The 23636-nt window shown below is 37.7% G+C and overlaps 6 protein-coding genes across 6 annotated transcripts; 4 read left to right on the top strand and 2 right to left on the bottom strand.

The window, feature by feature from the left end:
• Positions 1-1647: 1647 nt before the first annotated feature.
• Positions 1648-4405, bottom strand: BDF20DRAFT_587596 (Alpha/Beta hydrolase protein). The gene is made up of 3 exons (XM_053075815.1): positions 4182-4405; positions 2197-4092; positions 1648-2092 (listed from the first exon to the last, which is right to left on the bottom strand). Exons 1-3 carry the CDS (start codon positions 4184-4186, stop codon positions 1888-1890), a joined length of 2106 nt encoding a protein of 701 aa, XP_052934597.1. The 5' UTR covers positions 4187-4405; the 3' UTR covers positions 1648-1887.
• A 3226-nt stretch (positions 4406-7631) lies between these two features.
• On the top strand, positions 7632-8737 carry BDF20DRAFT_801010 (SMAD/FHA domain-containing protein; the record flags this gene model as incomplete). The annotated part of the gene is made up of 3 exons (XM_053076382.1): positions 7632-7829; positions 8087-8352; positions 8515-8737. Coding segments are annotated over 3 exons (687 nt in total), but the record flags the coding sequence as incomplete, so codon positions are not given.
• A 1847-nt stretch (positions 8738-10584) lies between these two features.
• On the top strand, positions 10585-12049 carry BDF20DRAFT_876917 (uncharacterized protein). Its single transcript, XM_053081408.1, has one exon. It carries the CDS (start codon positions 11007-11009, stop codon positions 11745-11747), a length of 741 nt encoding a protein of 246 aa, XP_052934595.1. The 5' UTR covers positions 10585-11006; the 3' UTR covers positions 11748-12049.
• A 775-nt stretch (positions 12050-12824) lies between these two features.
• BDF20DRAFT_1001693 (Metallo-peptidase family M12-domain-containing protein) lies at positions 12825-16123 on the bottom strand. Its single transcript, XM_053074618.1, has 2 exons — positions 15890-16123; positions 12825-15798 (listed from the first exon to the last, which is right to left on the bottom strand). Exons 1-2 carry the CDS (start codon positions 15948-15950, stop codon positions 12956-12958), a joined length of 2904 nt encoding a protein of 967 aa, XP_052934594.1. The 5' UTR covers positions 15951-16123; the 3' UTR covers positions 12825-12955.
• Positions 16124-17446: 1323 nt separating this feature from the next.
• BDF20DRAFT_876914 (armadillo-type protein) lies at positions 17447-22324 on the top strand. The gene is made up of 11 exons (XM_053081407.1): positions 17447-17949; positions 18030-18184; positions 18259-18364; positions 18443-19149; positions 19220-19543; positions 19624-19818; positions 19890-19963; positions 20028-20108; positions 20188-20458; positions 20534-21031; positions 21125-22324. The coding sequence occupies exons 1-11, from the start codon at positions 17598-17600 to the stop codon at positions 21830-21832; spliced, it is 3471 nt and encodes a 1156-aa protein (XP_052934593.1). The 5' UTR covers positions 17447-17597; the 3' UTR covers positions 21833-22324.
• A 377-nt stretch (positions 22325-22701) lies between these two features.
• On the top strand, positions 22702-23331 carry BDF20DRAFT_914088 (uncharacterized protein; the record flags this gene model as incomplete). The annotated part of the gene is made up of 3 exons (XM_053084143.1): positions 22702-22738; positions 22803-22888; positions 22966-23331. 3 exons carry the CDS (start codon positions 22702-22704, stop codon positions 23329-23331), a joined length of 489 nt encoding a protein of 162 aa, XP_052934592.1.
• Between the last annotated feature and the right edge of the window lie 305 nt (positions 23332-23636).

The raw sequence follows: 23636 nt of genomic DNA, 5'->3' as shown, positions 1-23636 counted from the left end.
AAAAGAAATTACCCAGGAAGTGCTAGGCCGGCTAATGTAGCGTAAAAGTTGTGGTCCATCGCAGGCTATGATCTAGGTCTAAGAAGAGTAGCCACGAAGCCTACAGTAAAGTAAAGCCTAGAAAAGATCTAATGACCAAAGAAATCCTAAGAGCATTTTCGTATTCTATTTTTTGATTCAAAGACCAATAGCAGCAGTAACAACAGACTTTCTCTCAGGATCCAGAGTGATAGGCAAGTATGTATACTTTAACTTCATTCACAGAGAAAACATCAAGAGAGAGATCAAATTTCTGGAAGGAGACACCATGGCCAGAGTGTTGTCTTCTATAGAAAAGAAAGCCAACCGAAAACCCATCCGTTCTGACAATGTTACCGAAGAGCTCCTTGTTATCACTTTTCGGTGTTAGCACGAGATACTACGTGTGCCCAAAACTTTATACATTACACTCGTCTGTGTACCGTATCAATCGTATGCTTACCTTCTGTACTGTAGTTAACCAAAATCAAAGACTTGAAAAAAGAGATCTTAAACTCGGTATTTCCGAGGTAGTGAGCGCTTCACGAAATAAGACAGCGCGTTCACACTCAAGGTAATGAACCTCCATCGAACCGAAACCTTTGGCAGTATGGATAACAGTTTTGGGAGAGGAACGTCTTCTTACATCAAATCACTTATAATCATCGTGTTTCCGCTCAAATTTGCGTCCAAGGATACTAAAAAGGGTACGAAAAACCCACGATTAGCAGATGATGCCTCTAGGTTCACTCTTCTCTTCAGTTTCTACTTCCAAGGTTCAAGAAGTTTTGAATCTTTTCTTTCCAAAGTTGATAATTCTTTTCGTAAACTAGTGTTTTTATTATGATTGACGGTATGTATAATAAGATGCAAGATGAAAGTGAAAGAGATAACATTTGATTATGCGAACAATCTATTTTAACAATGCTATCTTTAAAAGTCACTCACTAACGCACCACACACCCCGCTATAGTAAATGATATATTATGCTTTCCTGCTCTCTATCAATAGTTTGATGCCAATTACTTTGATGCTGGCTTATTTGGGAAACTTTGTCCAAAAAAAGCACTGATAAATACTTGGTTGATGTTGAAGACATCGTTGCATTAAATAAACAGTCGACAAGCTTTTTCTAGCTCGCTAGTACAAAGCAAAGTCAACAAAATCCTCCTCATTGTTGCCAATAAAAAAACATTTTCAGCTTAGGTTGTGTTTAACCCGTAATACTGCTTGGATGTTACTGAAAGCAATTGATTGTCCAATTCGCCGTCCCAAAGATACTATGCCACTTCATCCTAAAAACAATGGCAGTTCGGTTAGTTTAAATTGTCCAAGATGTAAATCGTCTAAAACGAAAGTTCCACTATTGGCAACGTTACAGAACGCTTAGTTATATGATGCCTTTGAAAGTGATGCACCGTTATTACGAATTATCTTAATATATATACGCTCTTCATCTAAACAGCGTTCAGTTGATTCGCTTCCAAATACTGTATTTAATAGGTCCATTGATTTAATAAATACAAAAGTCTTTTAGCGGGTATATTTAAGTGCCGTATAATCATAGATCCAATTCAAAGTGATACGAAAACGTCTGTTAGAAGGAAAGGTATACAGTTACTCAAATTCTAACTCTGAGATTCTAAACTGTATGTATATTTCATACTAATGAACACCAATACTACCGGCCATTAACAACAAAGCTATTTTATCTATGGGTAAATGATTCTACATACGACGGAAAGCAAGGATAGGATTGGCAACGTATTCTGTTCATCCTAGTCTAGAACATACAAGGTGATTCTAAATTAATGTCACTTTTATTAGTAGTAAATAGTACTAGTGGTGTTGAATGCACAAAGCGATATCTTATAAATAATTAACAAGCCAATAAAACATGAGAGTTTCAAAATGTTCATTAACACTTGCATGCCGTATACCATGTTTTTCTGTGGGATATACTTGTAAGTAATGAGGTTTCTTATGCTTTACTAACTGAGAAACTAATAGTTCTGTATTTGTAAAATGAACGTTTTCATCAATTAACCCATGAGCCAGAAGCAACCTGTGCTCCCTTTTTTTTTTTAAAGAAAAAGAAAAAAATATTTTAAAGTAGCAGACGTTAGCCACTCATTGTACTGTGCAAGATATCATACATTCTATGTTGTTTCTACTTACTGTGATGGAAATCGCTCTATATAAGTCAAAACATTACTTTCTTGATATGCTTCCTTATTCTCGGACGGTAAACCCATATATCTCTCTGTATAAGCAGCGTCATACAATTCCCATTGCGTGACAGGAGCCCCCACCACTGCAATTTTGAACCGATCGGGATATTGTGCCAAGGCTATCAGACTGAGGTATCCTCCATACGACCAGCCAGTAATCGCTACCCGATTTAAATCAATCACTGGTTTTTTTTCTCTCTTCGCCGTCTTTTGTTCATCTTCCAACGTTGGACTTATTGACGAGGATGGCGGTGGCATCGAAGCACCGAACATTGTATCATGCAAAAACTGTAGACCTTCGAGTTGATCTTTCAGTTCCACTTTGCCTAGTCGGTTTTTTATATGTGATTCAAACTTCATACCGCGGTCACTCGAGCCTCGGCCGTCAATAATGACGACAGCAAACCCAAAGTAAACACCCATAAGGTATCGCATTATTCTTGGAAAACGGAACTCATTCACGACGAGTTGTGTTTGAGGCCCACCGTAAATATGAAGTAGTGTGGGATAGCTATGACCTGGTTTGTAACAGAAGGGTTTGTAGAGGCATCCATATAAGAGCTCGCCATCTGATGTGGTGAATTGAAATATTTCTCCATTGAGTTGTTGAGTGCGTTGTTGATCCACGTCTAGTTTTTGCTCTAAACCGTCCCCCTGGCGACAATATCGATAGATAGATGATGCCATAGTACAAAATGCATCTTCTGCCTCCAATGGATCGGGCCCGTGAACTGTATGAAACCGTATTGAAGAAGAACGACGTCGATGGTGGTAGCGATATGCGTGATTGCTTTGGCAGTACTCATGTGCATCATACGACGGAGGAGATGGCGGTGGCGTTTCGTTACAACAGCAGCAATGTTTTTTTAGCACAACAGGCATAATCAAAGCGGAGCAACCTATCCGCACTGGTGTTGTAGTGGGTTCGTCGTGCTTTATTTTCTGAACAGTGACAACTTGCGGATCATGTAGAGTGGAAAAACAATCGACAAAGTAGTCTGGTGAAATCATGGTGACTTGATGACTGAATCCTAACCGTGTTAATAAAACGGGCTCTACTTCTCTATGATGGTTACTGTCGTAAGGAATCACGTAAAAATGCGTTTCTAAAGGGGTATGTTTCTTTGCTGAAAAATAGACTAAAGATCGTTCTTCATCAACAAACAATGGTTTATCGACACAACACCATTCACCGGTTGTAAGTTGCTTTATCTTGGGTATAGCATCATCTCGTCTTTTTTCCACTAGGAACAAATGGCGATATCCGTTCATTTTTTCTGAACTCCAAATGAATCGAGTAGAGTTGTTATTACTGCTTTGTTGCATAAAATAGAATGCATCACTGATATTGATCCAGGTCGAACTTGTTTCTTCCCAAAGAATCTCTGCTTCAGTAGGATTCACTGTGAAAGCTGCTTCTGAAAATTGCGAAAGAGCTACTTTGATGACGACTGTTTTTTTCTGATCTCTCGATAATAACTGTAACCATATGCTTTGCCCGTCTGCAAACCACCCGAGTCTCACTATGTATTCGACCCACGGGAATTGTTTTTCCAACGCGTCTGATAGACTTTTATGTACAATATTCTTTATTACGATTCCAGTCGGATGGCAGTCCGTGGCTGCCTCTACCTCAAATTCCACGATGTTCACGACACTTTTGGCATTAGGCTGACCTGCTCTTGGGTAGCGCACAGAAGACGATCCTTTCTGGGTTTTGTTCATACTCGATGCTCTTGAAATATACACCTCGTCAACATCCTTTTCACTTGTTTCTAAATATAAAATTCTTTCCGTATTTAGTCGGTCTGATGTGTTTGGAGACCAGAAATAGCCGGTAAATCTATGAAATTCTTCCTTATTAAGAATGATGATTAGCTTACACGTGACCTGAATGCTTCATAAGAGTAAGGTTTGCTATTACATACTTGCATCATGTATTCTGCTATACCACACTTTAATGTGGGGTCTTGTTCTTTTTTTTCGGAACAGAAAGTAAGCTGGACATCGTGGCCGTTTATATCTGTTACCCAAATATCTTGCTGTCGTATAAATGATACAAGTGGATGGTGGTATCCTCCAAGTTTTGGTTCATTTCTAGTATTAAACAATTCTGATGTATTTTGAACAGTCGATGTTTGGGTCGTAGACGTTGTAGTGAGATGAAACGGTGAGCGTAGTGCATGTTCAGTCGTAATGATATTTGTTGATAAATGAACATGATGAGTAGGTACTTCATGATTAGGTATCAATTTGGGTATCTAAAAAGAGCAATTTCAATTGTCTTGCAAAGAAGCATCTATTGCAATACTCGCATCATCAAACCATCCTACCTTGCCTAGTTCACCTAGATAGACGTTGTTTTGGAAAGTGTACAAAATATTCTTGTTGTGTATTTGAAACGTAGACACGCCTTGTAAATTGAGCTCTTGTTGTTGTTGTTGCTGCTCAGTGCTATTGGAAGTAGTAGGAAATATTGGTGGCTGTGACATAGTTTCGCCGGCAAATGCAAGTTTTTTCTTTAATAAAGGAATAGTTTTGCTTATGGTAATTAGGTAATCTTCACTGCTTTGCTTATTATCGTCGTCATTGGTTGATAAGTCAATATTGTTTTGACAGTCGTTTACTAGCAATTATAATGATGCAGAAAGGAAGAAGCCTGGTTACTTTTAAAGCTCAATAAAGTAACAGTTTTAGACTAAATAATTGCAGAAGCATTGTTACATTGCTCGAGATCAACTTGGTAAACTTGCAAATGTCGGGTTGGGCATACGTCTGAAGCATCGTCATTGTCGAATCGAGTATTTGAGAGGAAATAAAGTACATTATTATGGATGGTGAAATCCTTTATGATGGAAAGGACTTGCAATGGATACATGGACTGCAATTCAGCTCTGATCTGTCGGACCTGATTCCTAACATAGTCCCAAGAATGGCTCATACTATAGATAAATCAAGATGGGAAGAGAGTAGTCGAGGTTAGTAACAGCAAAATGCCCATTTTGTGTCAATTTCATGCAAAATACGGAAGTGGAAGGAACTGGGAACCAATAGACTTCATTTCCCAAGAACTGTGCTTTTCTTGCATAACAGTGCTTGAACAATTCGTTGAACCTTAATGCCCAGCAAACGGCAATGGCTTTAGTCATTCACACCGAAATTTTAGGGTTTTCTATCATACAAGAACAGCGCTTTTTTTTTGTGTGTATTTTTCCTCTTCTATCTTTGCAATGTGTAGGTAGCGGAAATTCTATCACTTTTATTCATACAAAGTACAGCTGCCATTGGTGGGCAAGGGACATAAAATCAGTGCAATAGATTGGGTGTAAGAGTACGGTGCTCGTCAACATGAGACACATGGTTTTAGGTACATGGGTTGGTAGTCTACAATGAGCTTGCTTGCCTGATAGGAATTTCTATGGGCTACTCATGTACTGTAAATTGTACAGCTTCCAAAAATTACGAGTAACACATCTGTCAAAATCATTTTGCTATTGTATCCATATATTACAGTTTCTGATGCTCAATGTAGCATCGCAGATAGAGAGATTTCGAAGGAGATGATATAATGGACTGAGGAAGAAGAAGAAAAAAAAAAAAAAAAAAGAAGAAGCGTATACCACATTTCGAGTAAGTCAAGAATAGGGTATTGGACACTTGGATAGTAGGCCTCTTTTAGCTACCACATGAGTACGTCCTTTTGACGTGCATATTTCTGCTAATTATCGGATCTGCATTTGCAAATGTTTGCAGCAATGCAATGGTTTCCGTCAAGTCTCTTTCTTTTGTTGTTGTGCATCATCTTCTTTCTGTCTCTTTTACCGAGGACTTACAGTTCTACATGCAATTCATGTTTAACAAGAACTGTTTCGTCATTTTGCCGCTCTTTTTCTTTCAGTTACAGCCGCTGTGATCCTTAAAAATATCATCACCATATGATTCTCTGTATATATATTCCTGTTATTGTTTTCAGAGAGTGCGTTATACAAATGACTGCATTCTTGTTCTCCGGTTCTTCATGATATGAGTCTAATGGCAAGTTTGTACTTTAAAAATTATTGTACTTTATTCGGTTAATACTATCTCCACTATTGTAATAGTGATGATAAAAGGGGGTAGAAGGCGTTCTGACAATTTATGATGTGTGATAAATTGTAACAATGGTGACGCTTCGTCTTTATTATGTGAATATATTGTTTGTTCATACTATCAACGTTAAAGTACATGATAGAAACCTTGCTCAAGTGCTGTTGCAGTGGCGTTAGATAATCCTTTACAACCAATGGGGACTGTTCATGGTGATAAAGGCTATTTGAGTAACCTTCATCTTTAATAATAGATAGAGATCCACCCTATAAGAATCTGTCGCAGTTTCAGGAGAAAAAAAGTACAATTGCTCCTGTTCACAAAAGAGAGCATACGGATTTTATTTGAACTCTACTATAACCCATTTCTTTTTGTAGCATTTTCTGATCTCTTGCATAAAAGACAGATACCCTAAGTCAGTAACATGCACTTTTATGCAACGGCATGAGAAAACTAAAAAAAGAAAAAATAATAACCTGATGTTTTTTAATCCTATTTGGTTCCTGAGTGAGCTCATTTGTGTTACTTTCTAAAATTAAAAAAAAGTAGTGCAAATCAAAGGGAAAAAAAAGGTACATTGGGTGGTGAAGCTCATTAGACTTACATGTTATTTATAATAACCAGCATCTGCCAGTCATCGGTATAACGGATTGATATCAAAACGACTCTTTATCCGAACATAAGCAAGATATGATACGTTTAATTAATGCTCGCAGTTTACAATAGGCTGCTTTAACCTACACAGAAACACAATGTATCATACACTTGATTTTTTTTTTTTTTATATGTACATACATATACACGAGTTGGGCTATCACAGCTTCTTTGCATGACGTACAAAAATCCAGGTTATGTTTATTTTAGGAAAACCTTTTTCCTTCTTTTTCTTTTTATTCTCTTTACTCTTTCTTTTTTTTTTTTTGTTTTTTTTTTATTCATTAATTTCTATTATATTGAATTATATCTTTTTCCAGGAGTTAGTCCAGAGAAAAAAAAAAAAGAAATTGGCCATCCTTTTTTATTTGCAGCTCATATCAACATTATCAGTTTTGAAAGTAATTTTATATGGCAGACTTTATCTGTTTAGCTATGGCCACTCAGTATACCGATAATATTACTACAGCAAATACAGCCGTAGAGCAACAACCAAATTCATTAAGAAGATCGTTAAACACATCTACATTATTTGGTAGAAGGAGGTCTAACGCAGCAATGACAAATACCAGTGCTGAAGATAGTTCTATTGCAGCCTTAGAGCAGCAGCAATCAACCGTAGCAGAAGTATCTGTAACTGCGCATATTCGAATTGTACCTAGTATCGAGAACCCTAGTCGAAGTCTAGTATTTAATATTATCGAAAGAGATCTCGAAGCTGGACGGATCATCAAAATTGGTCGATTTACAGATAGATCTTCTATTCAAAATCATATATCATTCAAGAGCAAAGTCGTATCGAGATCTCATTGTGAGATATGGTTGAATCAAGATGGAAAGGTATGTAAAAGAAAAAAAAAAATGAGGGCTTCTTGTTCTCTTTTCTTTTTTGTTTAAAGGGGAAAGTGTTACGAAAGTGAAAGTGTACATGTGAGCAGGTAGAGAAGAAAAAGAAAAAGTTAGAGTTTGCCAAAATTACTCTCACACACTTACATATACACAAAACACCTATAAAGGACAGAGACAAAGACAAGGGATAAGAGTGCCAATCATACTTCAAACTGTAACCTAATAGACTCTCTTTCTTATTCTTGTAGATTATGCTTAGAGATACAAAGTCTTCTTCAGGTACCTTTTTGAATCATGTCAGATTAAGTCCGGCCAATACAGAAAGTAGGTCTGTAGAAGTGAAAGATGGCGACTTGGTCCAGTTAGGCATAGATTACCAGGGTGGTTATGAAGAAATATACAGATCTGTTAAAATGCGATTTGAAATAAATCGACCCTCTCATCATAATCGGCCTGTATCCTATACAATGTCAGCATTTAATAATTTACGAAATTTGACTAGTTTATCATTAACGTCACCAACATCGGCAGCAGCAGCAGCAGCAGCAACAACAACAACAACAACAACAACAACAACAACAACAACAACAGCCACAGCAGCGGCAACAACAGCAACAGCAACAGCAGCACGGAATCAGCTGACAGCCAACAACACATTAACACCTTCCATTAGCAGTAATCAAATAGTAGAAATAGAGGAATGTGTCATTTGTTTATATGCTTTGGCTCCTTTCCAGGCACTCTTTGTGGCGCCCTGCTCTCATTCTTTCCATTTCAAATGTATACGACCTCTTTTTGACAGTTATCCAGGGTTTCAATGCCCTACTTGCCGTACTTACTCGGATTTAGATGCCAGCGTAGCTATAGAGGCCGAAGAAGTCATTGCAAAATACGGACTGGGAAAATCTCAAAGTCAGAATGCAGACCTTCAACCACAACCAAGTCAACAACAGCAAATTTCTAGTAATGTGGATGAAGATATAGAAATGGAAGATTGCTGTCCTCTTTCACCTACTTCATCCGCGTCATCTTCATCTGCATTATCATCATCATCCTCTTCCTCACCAGCACCTATAGCCAATTCTGATACTATTAGCAACCAAGTACAACATACAACCCCAACATCAATAACAAATAAGCAGCGATCAACAACAAGCACTGACAACTTGGCGTCTACTTTAGTCGCTTGCTGTAGTACGAGCCTATCCACTTTAATGGCTGCTTCTACCCGTATTACCCCTACCACCACTAGTACCACCACTAACGCAAATGTTAACGCAGAAACAACAGTGCAAAATGAAGACGAGGGTAATTATCGATAAGAAAAAAAAAAAAGAAAAAAAAAGAAAAGAGAGAGAGCACAGATAACCCAATAAATTATGAGATTCCTTATGTAAAAATTATTACATTCGAAAAGTTTATACATTCAACTCTTCTATGAACTTTTTTTCTTTTCTATTATTATGGGTTTATATGTTGGGTACTTGTTCCTTGCCTAATTTGGTTAAATATATATCATATAGTGATAGAGTCACGGGATAATAATAGATTAACAATAAATGCAGCAACATCAGCAACAGCGACTGTTGATCATCGGGCCACTGTAATAGTTCTTGAAGACGAAGAAGAACACGAGTCATCAGTTAGTAATGAAGGCGGTAATGTGATGTTAATGACTCCCAGCACCCAGCAGCAGCAAGTACAACAACCAAGCAATGATAGTTTAGGTACACATTCCTATTTTTTCACAGCAGCAGCAACCACTACTGCTACGACAACAGCAGCCATTGTTACGAATCCGGAAGAAGAAATCACTCAAAATCGACGTAATAGTATTACAGCTCATTTCATGGAAAAATTAAAAATGGCTTTTCTAGTCAACCATAGTAGCAACGATAATAACGAGAAAAGAAATACTGCAACTATCAATAGTGCCAGTAATAACAGTAGCGGTGGGAAAAGGCTTCGGCTCACTAGAAAGAAGAGCAACAATCCAAACGACCCTCGTAATGGCAATGGTACTACTATTACAACTACTACGAGTGGATGCACCAGTCGTGGCAGTAGTAACATAGAGAGCTCCTTCCGAGAAAATCGCAAAGTAGTGACATCAAGGTCACCAGCCTATGCAGGTCATGTGAGCGTCGTAGAAGAAAGACCTTTGTATTTTGATTTGTGGTCCTGTACTTCCGCCGCTTCCTCGTCATCTTCGGCAAGCTCTCCACTTTCCACAACTGGTACTAGTCCTCCAAGATCGTCAAGCGCTGTTTTACAACCTATTGGCAGTAGCCTGTCACGCCAAACTACTTCTTATTTTCCATTGAATGGCATTTTAGAGGAAGGACTTTCCTATCCTTCCTCCTTTAACAATGCATAATTTATTCCATGTTGCATATCTTTATGTTTATATATCTTCTAATATCTATTCTACATTTTATAGCCTATCATCAGTAACATCCAATATCATTTTACTACCATCAGTTGGTATTTACCAGCATTACCACTTATCCATTTATCACTTATAATAAAATTTGCATGTAATATAACTCTCATTACATATAGATATATGATATGGGGTAATTGGAAAAAAAACAAAAACAATAAGCTATCTCCAAGCTTTCATATAGACATCAGAAAAGATAAGCGACTCCAGCCGCTGTCAATGATGAATGTCACGTTTACTACTCATCACATACAATGTAAATTAAATTAGAATACGAGAAAGAACACACTTGTTGAAGAAGGTGGTTGCTGTTCCTTAACAGCAATGCCGAAGGCTGCTTGATAGATTGTGTACTCATGTGAATAAGTTATATGCCTTTTCATCACAAAGGAGATTTACGCCCAAAGCATACTAATTATTGGGCTGTCATTTCATTTCGGTCTTGTATTCCCCTCGGCCCACAAAAATAGGAAAGCCTAAAGTTTGATTCGTCAAATTCTAATTTGGCAGATCAGCGAAAATGACAAAAGAGTGATGTGGAGAAAATCGACCAGCCAATTTTATGCCGCGCGCGCGTTTCCACATGTATAAAATCTGTTTTTTCTTCAATCTGTCAGCTTTCTTTTTTTCTCTGCTCCCCTCTTCCATCTCCAACTCGCCTGATTTACTGAAACACTTTCTTTTCCCATCATCACACCAAAAGTATAAAAAATTTTGCGATAAATATGGATACTATTAATTCAGTTTTAAACGACCAAAATAGCGGCCTACTGCTCGAAAGTAGTTTGTACAGATTCCTCGAAAAACTAGACGCTATTCATGATCTCTTTGCCGAAAGATCTGTTGACACTGAAAAACAGCGCTTTATCAAAGAGCTACAGCGTGAAGGCTATCGATCTCATACCGATTATGAATCTTACCTAAAAAAACTCATTGAACATTGTGAGCAACGAAAATACGCCCTTCTCAATGAAAGCAAGACCTTCAATCACCGAAAGGCTGCTCTACCTAGCGTCATGCTCGCCAAGCACACTGTCGTGAATGAAGTACAACGCTGTCAGAGCAGTTCTCTCGTGCCTAAGGAAGGAGAATATAAGTACAAGACCTTGATTAAGCTGATTGGGGCATTGACATTGACGGCTTTTGCCGCTCAGTTTACGCGCTGGTGGTGTTGGCTGCCTCTCCTCTTGGTTACTGTCGTGGTAGGCGGATTTTCATTCAAAAAAGCAGATAATAGCGCTTACGAGCACAAATTGGAATTGTTAACCCTGTTGGAACGATTGGATGCCGAGTTGACTGACTTGGTGGATTTATCACACGAATTTGATCATGCTATAGAGAAGCAAACAGATAATGTCGTTAGTAAACGAGCTACAGAGAGGGACAGAAATGAGTTGTTGGATGTATATGATAAGTTGATAAAGAAAGCGATTGAACACATCACAGCAATGAGCAACGCTGCATGAGTCAATAGATATTTTGTAGTATTTTGACTACCACTCTTCTCTCTGTAAATTTACATATAATTATCAATCTCCTACTCCTGGCAAAAGGGATTTCATTTATAATGTGGAATAAAGAGAACAATGTGTAGTATAGTCAACCGCATTAATAATCAGAAAAGTGAGAAAATACATGTATTTTCATCTTCAGAAGGATAACTTATTCAAAGACCTCGAGCTGGTTCAGCCAACAGCTTTCATGGCTTCAATTCAAGTTGTAGAGGATCACCGGTAAGTACTACGTAGAACTTTCGGTACTTGAAGCTTTTCTTTCCTTTTTCCTTTTTCCTTTTTCCTTTAATTTTTGAATAAGCTTCCATAAATATCTTCAAACACTAAATTATTGCTCCAAGACAAAATTGTTCTTGTAAAACTGACGCTTGAACGGTTGATATCTGTTCTGAAAAGTGTAGCTATATAAGGTTGATTGCAGAGCGTTTACACATTATTGTAGAAACCAAGTAAAGCAGCACAATATAGTTTCAGGACGTGGTGGTTCAACAGAAACTCTGTAGAGAAAATTTTCCAACTACTATTGCTTTGTAGTATCTATGGGTTTTTAATATAATTAAAGACTAGCTTCAGAGCACTTAAACGTTCGTAGACCTCCCATTAATCGAAGAATTGTTTAAAAAAAAAAAAAACAATAACACGTAATGTGTGATGGTATGTAATGTACATTCAATAAAATTAGTTTCTTTCTACGTCAGCAGTAGATATATCTTTCATAGCTATTCTTTTTACTCGCGTTTTAACTCAAGATTGGGTTTGTAACGGTCAACATGCAAAAATTTTAGTCGAATGATCGATTTTAGATGTATAAAAGACTTTGCTCCCTAACCTTCAATCTTCAAAGATATTTCGCTTATCCAATGAGGTTTCTCAAAGACTTATTGATATACATGTAATCTCACTTCAACTTTCTGTGAATAGTTTACATTTTCCCAGTCCAAAATTAGTTGGCGATCAACCCAAATAAATTACTCGACGGCTCTTCAACAAAATTGAAAAAAAAAAACCAACAGAAGAAATAAAGCGTAAGGGTAGTTCATATCAGGAATGATCAGCGAAGCATTTCTAATTCATCAAAAAGAGAGGATGCAGAAGGATTCGAATAATTAAGTTATTTTGTAAATAGTGAAAACTGGTATGCCGATGAAAAATAAGTTAGGTTAATGTACAAATGATTTGACGCGTCTATGATGATTCGTTGTTTGATTTGAAGCATTGTGGTGAGTGCTTTTACCATTCGATATATAGCCCAAAAAGGGATTTTTTACACCAATAGTAGTTGTTGCTGCAGTAGTATTATTGTTCATGCTATGATTGTATTCAAGGCTGTTAAAGTCAGCGATATTTGTTGTATTATACGGTGCTATCGTTTTTGAAGCAGTGACGATAGGAGAAATACCCACGGACCCTAGATTATTAGCAGTTGAAGTAGTGGCAGATGATAAGTGTTCTAACTCAAAAATATCGATGCCTTGTGAATTATTGTTATTCGTATTGTCTATCGTCGTTTCGCAATCGTTAACGGCAGAAATATCATGATGCTGGTTGTAAGGTATAATTTGCGAATTTCTTATGGTGGGTATATTAATGTTGTTACTAAGCAACGAGTTTGGCCGGCTGTCTTTATCCTTGTCAGCACTGGCTACTGCCCCTGTACTCAACAGCAAAACTCTCCTTCTGTTGTATCTTCTTCGACAAAACCAGAAGATCCAGCCAACAATGATCAATACAGCAATACTGCCAAAGATATAGATTGGAATGGCCAACGATTTGTTCTGCTCTGTCCACGCTTTCAATGTATTTAAAGCGCCTGTGCTGACACAGGCTCCTTTTTGACAATATCCTGCTAAACCACATTCAGTGCCATCCAAGAACATACCACTAAGCATTAGGCAATTTTTTGGATCTTTAGGATCGGTACAGCTAATCAAACACGAGTCTTTTTGGAAAGAGCATTGTTCACTGATATTTTGACGAAGTCCTCTTGTCATACATTGCAGATCCCGTGAAGTACATACTCCCGACGCACATTTCATTGTTCCATTAGCACACAAAGTTCCATCCGTATCATACAAATCAGCTGGACATTGACTTGACTCACCCGTACAATATTCAGTTGAGTCACATTCCGACACTGCTGGTCGGCACACGGTTCCTTTAGGAGCAATGGCACAGTTTAGGCAGCACTGATTACTGTAATCATCACACAAGGCGCCAGGTTTCAATTTACATGTTTTGGCAAAACAACAAGCGCTATCTGTCAGACCGGAATCACACTCCTCCCCAGGTTCCAAAATCCCATTTCCGCATAATGAAAAACTATGATGATGGTTGTTGCTGTTGACATCAATCTTACGTACATCTGGTGAATTCAAACAATAGCCAATGCTAGGAAACGCATTACATATATCCGAGATCGAACAAGGGCTAAATTCATTAGTAGTAACGTTACTGGTAGGATTCATCAAATAAGTTTCCCCTGCACTGCAAACGGCATCACTTAGTGGACAACATCCACATTCCCCTTGACAAGGACACATGTGCGCCGTGCAATCATGGATGGCTCCGAAACCGTGACCTATTTCATGAGCGACCACCTTCCATTCATCTCGTGTAATGGAGGATACGCCTGTGCCTGATACCCATTCTGTTGATCCGTCTTCTTCGATCTGTTGAGATACTTGAGTTTCGCACAATTGACTTAACCAAGCAATGCCGACTTTGACACCGGTTGAGCAACGTGTCATCAGATGCCATAAAGCAGCACCGTCTTCTCCTCGTTTACCACGCCACAAACTAAAATCACTCAAACGTTCATTGATGGTGTAATAATTGGAACAAGCTTGATTCCAATTCATGTCCGATCGGGGTTTAGATGGGCATTCAGGAACAGAGAGCTGCAAATAGATGAGTCCGAGAGAGACGTTGAAGGTCTTTTCGAAAACAGCTGAAGCAACGTTCCAATCATTTATCATTTGTAGTTTCGCATAACGAGTGCTTCCATAAAAAAGGACGTACGAACAGTCTGCAGCAGCGCCAATGTAAGCTATTTTACGAGCGGTTGGACATCCATTGGTGAAGGTAGTGGTGGAAAATGTCGGCGAAGAGCCGCTTCCTGGAGTAGTCGACATGGAAAGAAAATCTCTTTTCTCCCACAAATTAGAAAATTCCGTAACGCTACTATTTCCGGAAGAGGGTGTGTTTGGGTTCATTGGATATGTGCCTGTCATTCTTCGGTTATAGGCTAATTCTTCCATGGCGCACATTACTAAATCGTTCACTGCATCATTACTGTCATTTGCTTTGATTGTATCGTTCGATTGAATACCTGTAGTTGTGTCTTTTTTATCTGTTACGCTTTCTCGTTTTCTAAATAATGAGTCACTAGTATATTCATGAACAAGGTCTGAATCACGATAAATAACCATATGCATTGTTTGACTGCCATAAGTATGCTGGTCAGTCTCAGGATCATCTATTCTTTTGGCGAGCTTATAAGTAGACGAAGTCTTTATATGATAAATGTCTGAATCCAACTGAAAAGCGCCTTCAAATAGTAACGGTTGATTGTCTATATTGCCCTGCGGCATTGATGCTGGTGACAGGAATTCTTCAACATCTTTTTCTATCAGATCGTGCCGAAAGGTAATTCTCGCCCAGTTATTCTGTTGGTTATTTACATAGCCTTTGAAGATGGGGTATTTTTCATAATGTGTGGGTATAGTTGTATCCAAGTGCTCTTCGTACTGTATTGATCCATCCGAGTTAAATATCTCTAATCGAGCATTCGGATGAAATAGTTCATTGTTAGGTGATAAGCTTAATGTTATAGGTTGCTCAAATACCATAAATTCTATTTTACAGTTTTGCTGACAGTGATAAAATTGCTGATTTGAGTTGAAAGTAAAGTGTCTTCTGTCGAGTGGTTGGCTGGATGTGCTGGTTATTCTCGGGTTCTGAATGATATCAACTTTGGATAACCGAGGTGAAGGCCTTGACAAGCCTAAAATAAAAATGCTTGGTTAGAAAGAGTTTGCTGCAGAAATGAATCAGACAAGGAATAACCTAGTCGGACTATATGACTATGCTACTACCTTTCACTTGATCAGCAAGATGAAAGAGGATGACAAACATCCATATTTCAATGAGTAACATAAAGTTCTTGGAAACTGTTCTTCAATATGGGTTTAGTTGAGATTTGTTGACGGATTTACAGTTAAGATGGCATAACGAAAAGCATAAGATAAAGAAACAGAAAAGAAAAAGAGCAAAAAGAGAGGTAAAGAATAATATGAAGAACAAAAAAAGGTACTGAGAGGGTATTTCCTTATACCAAGACGGGTCCTGCGAATCATTGATTTTACAGCCAATTGAGAACCCAGAGGAAAATACTTTTTATGAATACCGATAGTACAAAATACGTGGAAAAGGTGTCCTGATTCCTTTTACTTTTGTTCATCGAAGCCAACAAATGTGTTTGTGTCCTTGCGTGCGTGTAAGTGTGTGTGTGCATTTATTCGTTCTATACCATCTGCATTTTATTGACGTACGAAAAGTGTACAGCTAGGGTTTCTATACTTCAATACCATTGATGCTCGATTCTATATATACTGAATGACAACAGCTGCATCGTCCCTCATCAATTAAAGTCTCTTTGACTTATTAAATCGATGCAGCAACTGGACTGAGACTGACCATAATTTATTCTAAGTAAAAAGGGGAAAGCGATTAGATTTGATTATATCAACAGTTCTTCGAAGACTGTTCTTATTCAATTCAACTCGAAAGGAAGATATGTTACATGCTTGCACAATATCAAACAAAATAATACATAAATCACTGTATTATTAAGTAAAAAACGGAATCACATATAACCATTACGAGTAAGAGTAATAAAGAATAGTATAATACATTTATTCTGTCGATTCTTCCTCTATTATCACTTATGATCGACACTTTCAGGTAAACTCTTCGTTTTTTCCCATCCTTGCACCATGCAGTACCCAACTGCTCTGCTAAGCTTTTTACAGAAGATCCATTGCCAGACCAAAACTGTACTTTCTCCAAAGATTATTTGTTTTCTACTAATATTTCAAAATTAGAAGAAAAGAATCTTAAACAAAAATAATTCGAGAATGAGGACTGATGCTAAAAAATTGATTAATCGATTAATGGCGTTCTGAAGCAATCTCACGCGTTATTTACACCAATTTAAACTGCTCTAAACTGACTTCAACTGCTTCAAACTACCTTCAGTCAGAAAGGCCGCCAAATGAGGAAGAAGAAGCCCATTTTGTATTTCATTTTCCGCGTGCCAATTTTAACACAGTATCCTTCAGCACTCTTCTCACTGTATCATTTTATTGATTGTTTATTTGAACACTTTCATACAGGAAAAAAAGAAGTGATTATTTGTTTCATAAAGGGTCAATTCATTTCGTCAAAAGTGACCAGATCGATTTTAAATTCCGACTAATTTTTCGGTAAAGTGGACAGACTGTATCTTTTTGAGGGAAGAAAAGTGAACCGTGAAAGCCAATCAAAAGACTTTCTATCCAACCTCAGCATTTGCTTCTCTGACTGCTGTTGCTGCCTGAGTGGGAGATTTCATAAAAAGCAACAGGTCGCATTTCTCTAAAATCCATTCACTTCCTCTTTTCTCTTTTTCTTAATTTCAGAAGGAAACAAAATTACATCTCTTCGCTTCTCAGAAATCAATACGTACTATATAAACTGCTTCAAGTAGTCACGTCGAACTACCAGTATCGTTTCAAACCAAAGTCTTAACTAAAATAAAAAAAAATGTCTACAACAGCAACGTCAGCCGAAGACGAAAGAAGGAATCTTTATTTTGCCTCTTTATGTGAGCAGCTTTATAACCCAAAGTCACCTGAAGAACGTATTCAGGTGCAAAAGTTACTTGAAAAATCGTTTCCCACCTTCAGTGATACTGCATCTTCTAATCCTGCGCCTATATCAACACCTGATCAACCTAGTTTCGTGATTAATAATCCTACAGATACGGCTAATGCATTGCGTATGTTGTTGGAGAGTTCACCGAACCCATATGTACAATCTTTCTGTTTATCCAGGTTGAAACAATTGGTTCAGGCGCAATTTTCTATATTTGACCAAGAGACAAAAGTTCAATTACGTAAGGATAGTGGCTACTGCTCGTCAGTGCAATCTGGCTAACTTGAACTAAATCAACGTCAATGTTACAATCATCTTTAGGTTCTTTCCTGCTTAATTACGCGTTCATGCATCCTGATTTATTACCTTTCATTATCAGCCAATTGGCTAGTGTGCTGGCTATCATTACTCTAATGGGCTGGGCAGACATCGAGCAATACAGACAAGTTTATGAATACATTCATCAATTCATACAAGTAAGGAATTAAAAATGTACTTCGCAAAAAGCAGACGCAAATCTTAATACATACCATTTTATGATTGATCATAGGCTTCTATAGACCATCGTATTGTTGGCATGCAAATCTTATCCATTATGATCCAAGACATGAACCCACCGAGTTTCGTCCGTAGCACATCAAAATTCAGAAAAGCAGGTAAAATCAGGTTAGCAAACAAATCTATTTTGTATATTTGGCATTCGCAGACATTAATCTCTTTTCTTATGACCATAGCGGGTGAATTCAGAGATACACAATTATTTAAAATATGTGAGACAGCCTTTAAAACACTGGAAGAATTGATCAATCATACAGTTGCATTCACCAATCCAAACCAAGAACAGCGTTTACAAGAAGCGGCACTAAATTTATTGATCAAATGTTTTTCGTACGACTTCAATGGTACGAGCGCTGATGAATCTGGCGAAGATGTTGGCCTTATACATATACCCTCCTCATGGAGATCCTTATTCGAGAATCCAGATTTCTTGAAAACCCTCTACAAAGCATATTCCCAATTTCAGCCTCCAATTTCTTCAAAAGTCATGGAATGTTTAGTACTGGTATCTGCAGTTCGAAAGACATTGTTCAGTGATCAACAGTTGCGCTCTGATTTCATCGTAGGGGTCATGCAAGGCATTCGCGAAATTATCATGACCTCACAAGGATTGAATGATGTGGATAACTATAACGAGTTTTGTCGATTGTTATTCCGTTTTCGAGCTACCGTTCCCATGAACGAAATGGTAGAGAAAACTGGCTTCATTGAATGGATTGAACTGATTGCTGATTTTTCCCTAAGAGCTTTTCAGTCTTGGAAATTTGCTCCTAATACGTCCATGTATGTACTGGGATTTTGGTCAAAAATGATTCAAAGTACATCTTATTACCAACAATTAGGAAATCAAGCGCTTGAAAAATTAGAAGCCATCAGTGTAGAGGTTGGTAATTGCAAAGATGTTATCATCAAGGTTAGAGGTTGATGTTAAATGGTTTTGCAATGTTCTATAGCTTGTCAGGGCATACATTTCTACTTCGATTGAAGCTGTTCCTGTTCGTATTGATGAAGGGTTAGATGATCCCTTAGAAAATGAAGAGCAGTTATTAGAATCAATGAATATGTTGGGTCATATTGCTCATTGTAAATACGAAGGCGCCACCACTACTTTAATGCAAATGTTTGATCCCATTACTGTTCAGTACCAAGAATTGATTACACAGGCAACACAGAATACGGTTACTAACATGGAGGCATTCAAAGAAGCCTTGGAAGTAATTGAGACTAAATTTGCATGGCTCGTATACATTATGGCATCCTTTGTGGGTAATCGAACTGTAAAGTATAGGCTTTTTTTTTTGTTTATGATTTGCTCGTATTTTTTGCTTTTTGTGCTAATTCTGTCAAGTTTGCGCAGGCATATCTTAATTCTGAAGATTTGGATAAATTAGATAGCGAAATTACTACCAAGGTCTTGCAGTTGATGAATGTACAGCAATCTTTACAAAGCCAGCATGGAAATGCATTCATGAATGACAAGTTGGATTTAGCTTTCATTTACTTCTTTTCTCAATTCAAAAAATCGTATATGAGTGAAGCGAATGGAAGAGAGGTAAGAAAGAAGCCTCTAATCATTGAAATCTCCATATGCTTAGTGTTGTATGATTATTTTTTTCTCGTCAGATTTATGCAAAGTTGACCCAGGTGTTTGGAATAAGTGATCAAATATCTATGCTGGATATGATTATGCGTAAAATGTAAGAGTGTTCTCTCATTGTTGATCATTGCCCTGGTGGACCTTACTGACATATTGTTGAATAGTGTATCCAACTTACAATATTGGGCTAATAATGAGCAACTTATTCGTCGAACATTGGAGTTATTCAACGAGCTTGCCTCTGGGTAATGACAGCAAATTATGTAATATAGGTTGGAATCGGATACTTACAGATTTTGCAATTTACCCCGAAAACAATCCTAGCTATGGTGCTTCCAAAAATCTTCGCAAAATTGAAACCACACAACTTATTTTGCAGAATCATATGGATAGCCAATTCGCCTTTTGCCAAACCAACGACGACAAACAAAATGAGAACCGTATTGTATACTTTCAAGTTTTGTGTAAGCTTTTATTTGCTGAAGATAATGTAGATGAGAAGACATTTGTCGAATTTATGAAGCCGTTCGATTTACGTTTCAACGATCTGGGTCCATTGGATAGTGTGGAATCTTTCAGACAAGAATCAACTCGAGTAAGGGCGTTGTAATAGTTCTCTTCTTCTTTTTTTATGAAACTTCCCTACTGACTGATCGATCTCTTTCATTAGCGTAATTTGAGGGATATATTCATTGACATGTACGGGTTCATTTCACCTATACAAGCCAGACGTCACTTTGTGCTTTTCTTTGATTGGTTTTACGACTCTTATTCGTCTGTCTTACTACGCGCCATTGAGGCTTGGTCGCCCGATCCAATTGTCAATCCTTTGCTACTATTTTATGGCGAACTTGTTCATAACAAATCTCAACGTCTCAACTTTGAGATTTCTTCTACTAACGGTATATTGATGTTTAAGGATGCAAGTCAAATTATCTGTTCATTCGGCCAAGGGCTCCTCAAACAGCCTTTAATATCTTACAACGAAAGCCAAAAATATGAATATAAATACAAAGCTATTGCATCCTGTTTTAATATCTTGTCAAGAAGTTTAGGTGGCCGCTACGTTAATTTCGGTGTACTTTGGCTATACCAAGACAAAGCTATTAATGACGCTTTGGAAATGGTTATTCAGTTGATGCTGAATATTCCTTTGGAAGATCTTTTGGTAAATGCCATGGAGAAAAAAACAAAAACATAAATGGAGTTGACGCAATTTAGCATTCTTAGACTAATGTTCATATCTCGTTAATCTATTAAGGCGTATCCAAAGTTAGCTTTATCCTACTTCCAAATGCTAGACGAATTAGCACGCGAACAACTCATGGAATTACCAACCATTTCCCCTGAAGCTTTCGTTTATTTAATGCAAGCTTGTGAACAGGGCATTGAATCCTCAGATACCATTGTTCGCAGTCATGCATGTAGTGCTGTCTTCAGTATATGTAGTTTTGCCATCAAAGAAACCGAAAAAGCCGAAATTCAGCGCGATACCGTTACATCTTCATCCTCACCTACAGCATCTCATAATAACCTATCTACGCGCAGACAACGCAGATCATCTGCATTCTTACAACAGCAACAGCAGCAGCACTCACAACAATCTCACTGGATTGTTAATTATCTACAACAATTCCCTCAAACTTTACCTACCTTATTAGCTTGTATTTTCCATTTAATCTTATTCGAAGACAATAGTGATCAATGGACATTGTCTCGCCCACTTTATGCTCTCATGTTATTGCAGAGAGACTATGCGTTCAAATATACAAATGCGGTCATTGAGCAGCAATTGCCAGAACGAAGAACATTTGTAACGAATGCGCTGAATAATTTGTTGGATGGCGTGGAGTGGACTTTGTCAGCAAAGGATAGGGAACGCTTTACACATAATATATCTGGGTTTAGAAGGGTTCTGAATCTAAACAATGTGGTTTTGACGCCCTTATCCTCACCGCCACCTTTCTAGGATACTTTGGTTCAATGAATTGTATGGAAACTTTAGTAATACGATTAGCAGATCTCTCTTAATAATTCAAATTGACGAATAAAATGAATCATACATTCATCTAGTTTGTGTTGCTTCAATGTACCCAGTGTTTGCACCTTGAGACTCGTTGAGACTGAAAACGCGGTTTAGATATACTTCGTTTAACTACCTACAGATCACAGTAGAATAGACACAGTACATTCTATCTTTTATTCCTGAGTGATTATATTTGAACTAAAAAGGCTTTGGAAAAGAGGTGAAACTGAAGCATCAAGCTGACGTGCTGCAGCAAGAAAGCGCTGTGTTTTGTCTTGACTGACGCGAAGGTCAAATTGAGGAAATGCCACTGCGAAAAGCAAACGTAGCAATGCTCGATCTGCGCTCTTTAACACAAAGCTGCGCATAGTGGCGCTTTTTCTGACCTTGTCAGAGAAGTTACAGTCCCTGAGTGATCGAAAATGATGAAGGATGCTAATATTTGGACAACAAAAAGTTGACGACACATCAAGACGTCATTGGCTACTGACAAGTTCAGGGCCAACAAACAGGCACTTCTAAGACAGGCTGTATAGTTAATTAAAGCTATTGCTTTCTTTGTTGTCAAAACAACGACAATAGATATAGGACCAACAACTTACTTATTAGCACTAGAGGAGCGCAAAAAGTGATTCAATAGCTGCTATTTTAATTGAAAAAAAAAGCTTTAGTTGATGCGTTTGCTGTAATCGATTCTTCTTGCTGCCTGAGTGATTGAGTTCGAAAATGATCGATCTTGAGCTTTCTATTTGTTTTTCCTTGCTTCATGTTGCTTGAGCTGATTCTCAGTATTGCTTGTCAATTGTTATGTTATGAGGCCAACATTTTCTAGCGATCAACTATACAGAGGTAGGATCAGTTTGACGTTAAATTTTTAAATTTTGAAAGCTAAGCTTCAATGCCTGTTTTATAGATCTGTCTGAGCTAGATCAGCTATTATTTGCAAAAAACCAACAAAGTATAAAACAAGAACTTGAAACTTTCGTTGACCATTTCGAAGTAAATTCAACATAAGAGGGATAATTCTGACCGCTCAGGGAAATCGGAAGAAAAGGATACTAATATATCCAATATAGAATAGTGGAGATCTTGTAACAACAGATGAACTAGCCAGGTCTTTGGTACACTTGACGAACTGCGAGTCCAAGTTAGCAGTAGTCAAAAGTGATAAAGTATCAATTGCAACAGCCAGCATACAAGAGAAATTGCAGCAGGCTCAGACGACTTTAGATGAATTACTAACAAGAATCAAGCAAGCAAATGTGAAGGACCATCCAACTGCTTTAGAAAAAGAGCGTGAACGCTATTTAACTGAGAAAGAAGAAAGGTTACGCCAGGCTGAGAAGGACTTTAGGAAAGATATGGATCTGTTAGACGAACGTTATGCCAAGAAGATGAGAGATTCTATTTATCAAAATTTAGTAGGTTTTCGACATCAATAACCTTTACTAAACCCAAATGTACACTTTATGTGTTTCTGTTAAATACACGTCGAACGTTCATATGCCTAATTCTAGGCATAATGTCGATTTTATTGTACAGCAAATCGCAGGTGTATGCATCAAAAGAAATGTTTGGTAAAATTTCGGATTTTCAAATACGTAGTATGATATCAATTCGAATTTTAAAGCAATGTACAAAACCGGAAGCCATCAATTTACTGTTCTATTCGGGTTTTTCCTTATCTTTGTTTTTAAAAACTCTGCCCTTAACAAAAACCAGGATATCCTCATTTACCTGACTGTTG

The sequence above is a fragment of the Mycotypha africana genome (assembly GCF_025528875.1).
Source record: "Mycotypha africana strain NRRL 2978 chromosome Unknown BDF20scaffold_7, whole genome shotgun sequence".
NCBI classification, from domain to species: Eukaryota; Fungi; Mucoromycota; class Mucoromycetes; order Mucorales; family Mycotyphaceae; genus Mycotypha; species Mycotypha africana.
The sequence above is the reverse complement of the archived record's forward strand: the minus strand, read 5'-3'. Positions and strand labels throughout refer to the sequence as shown.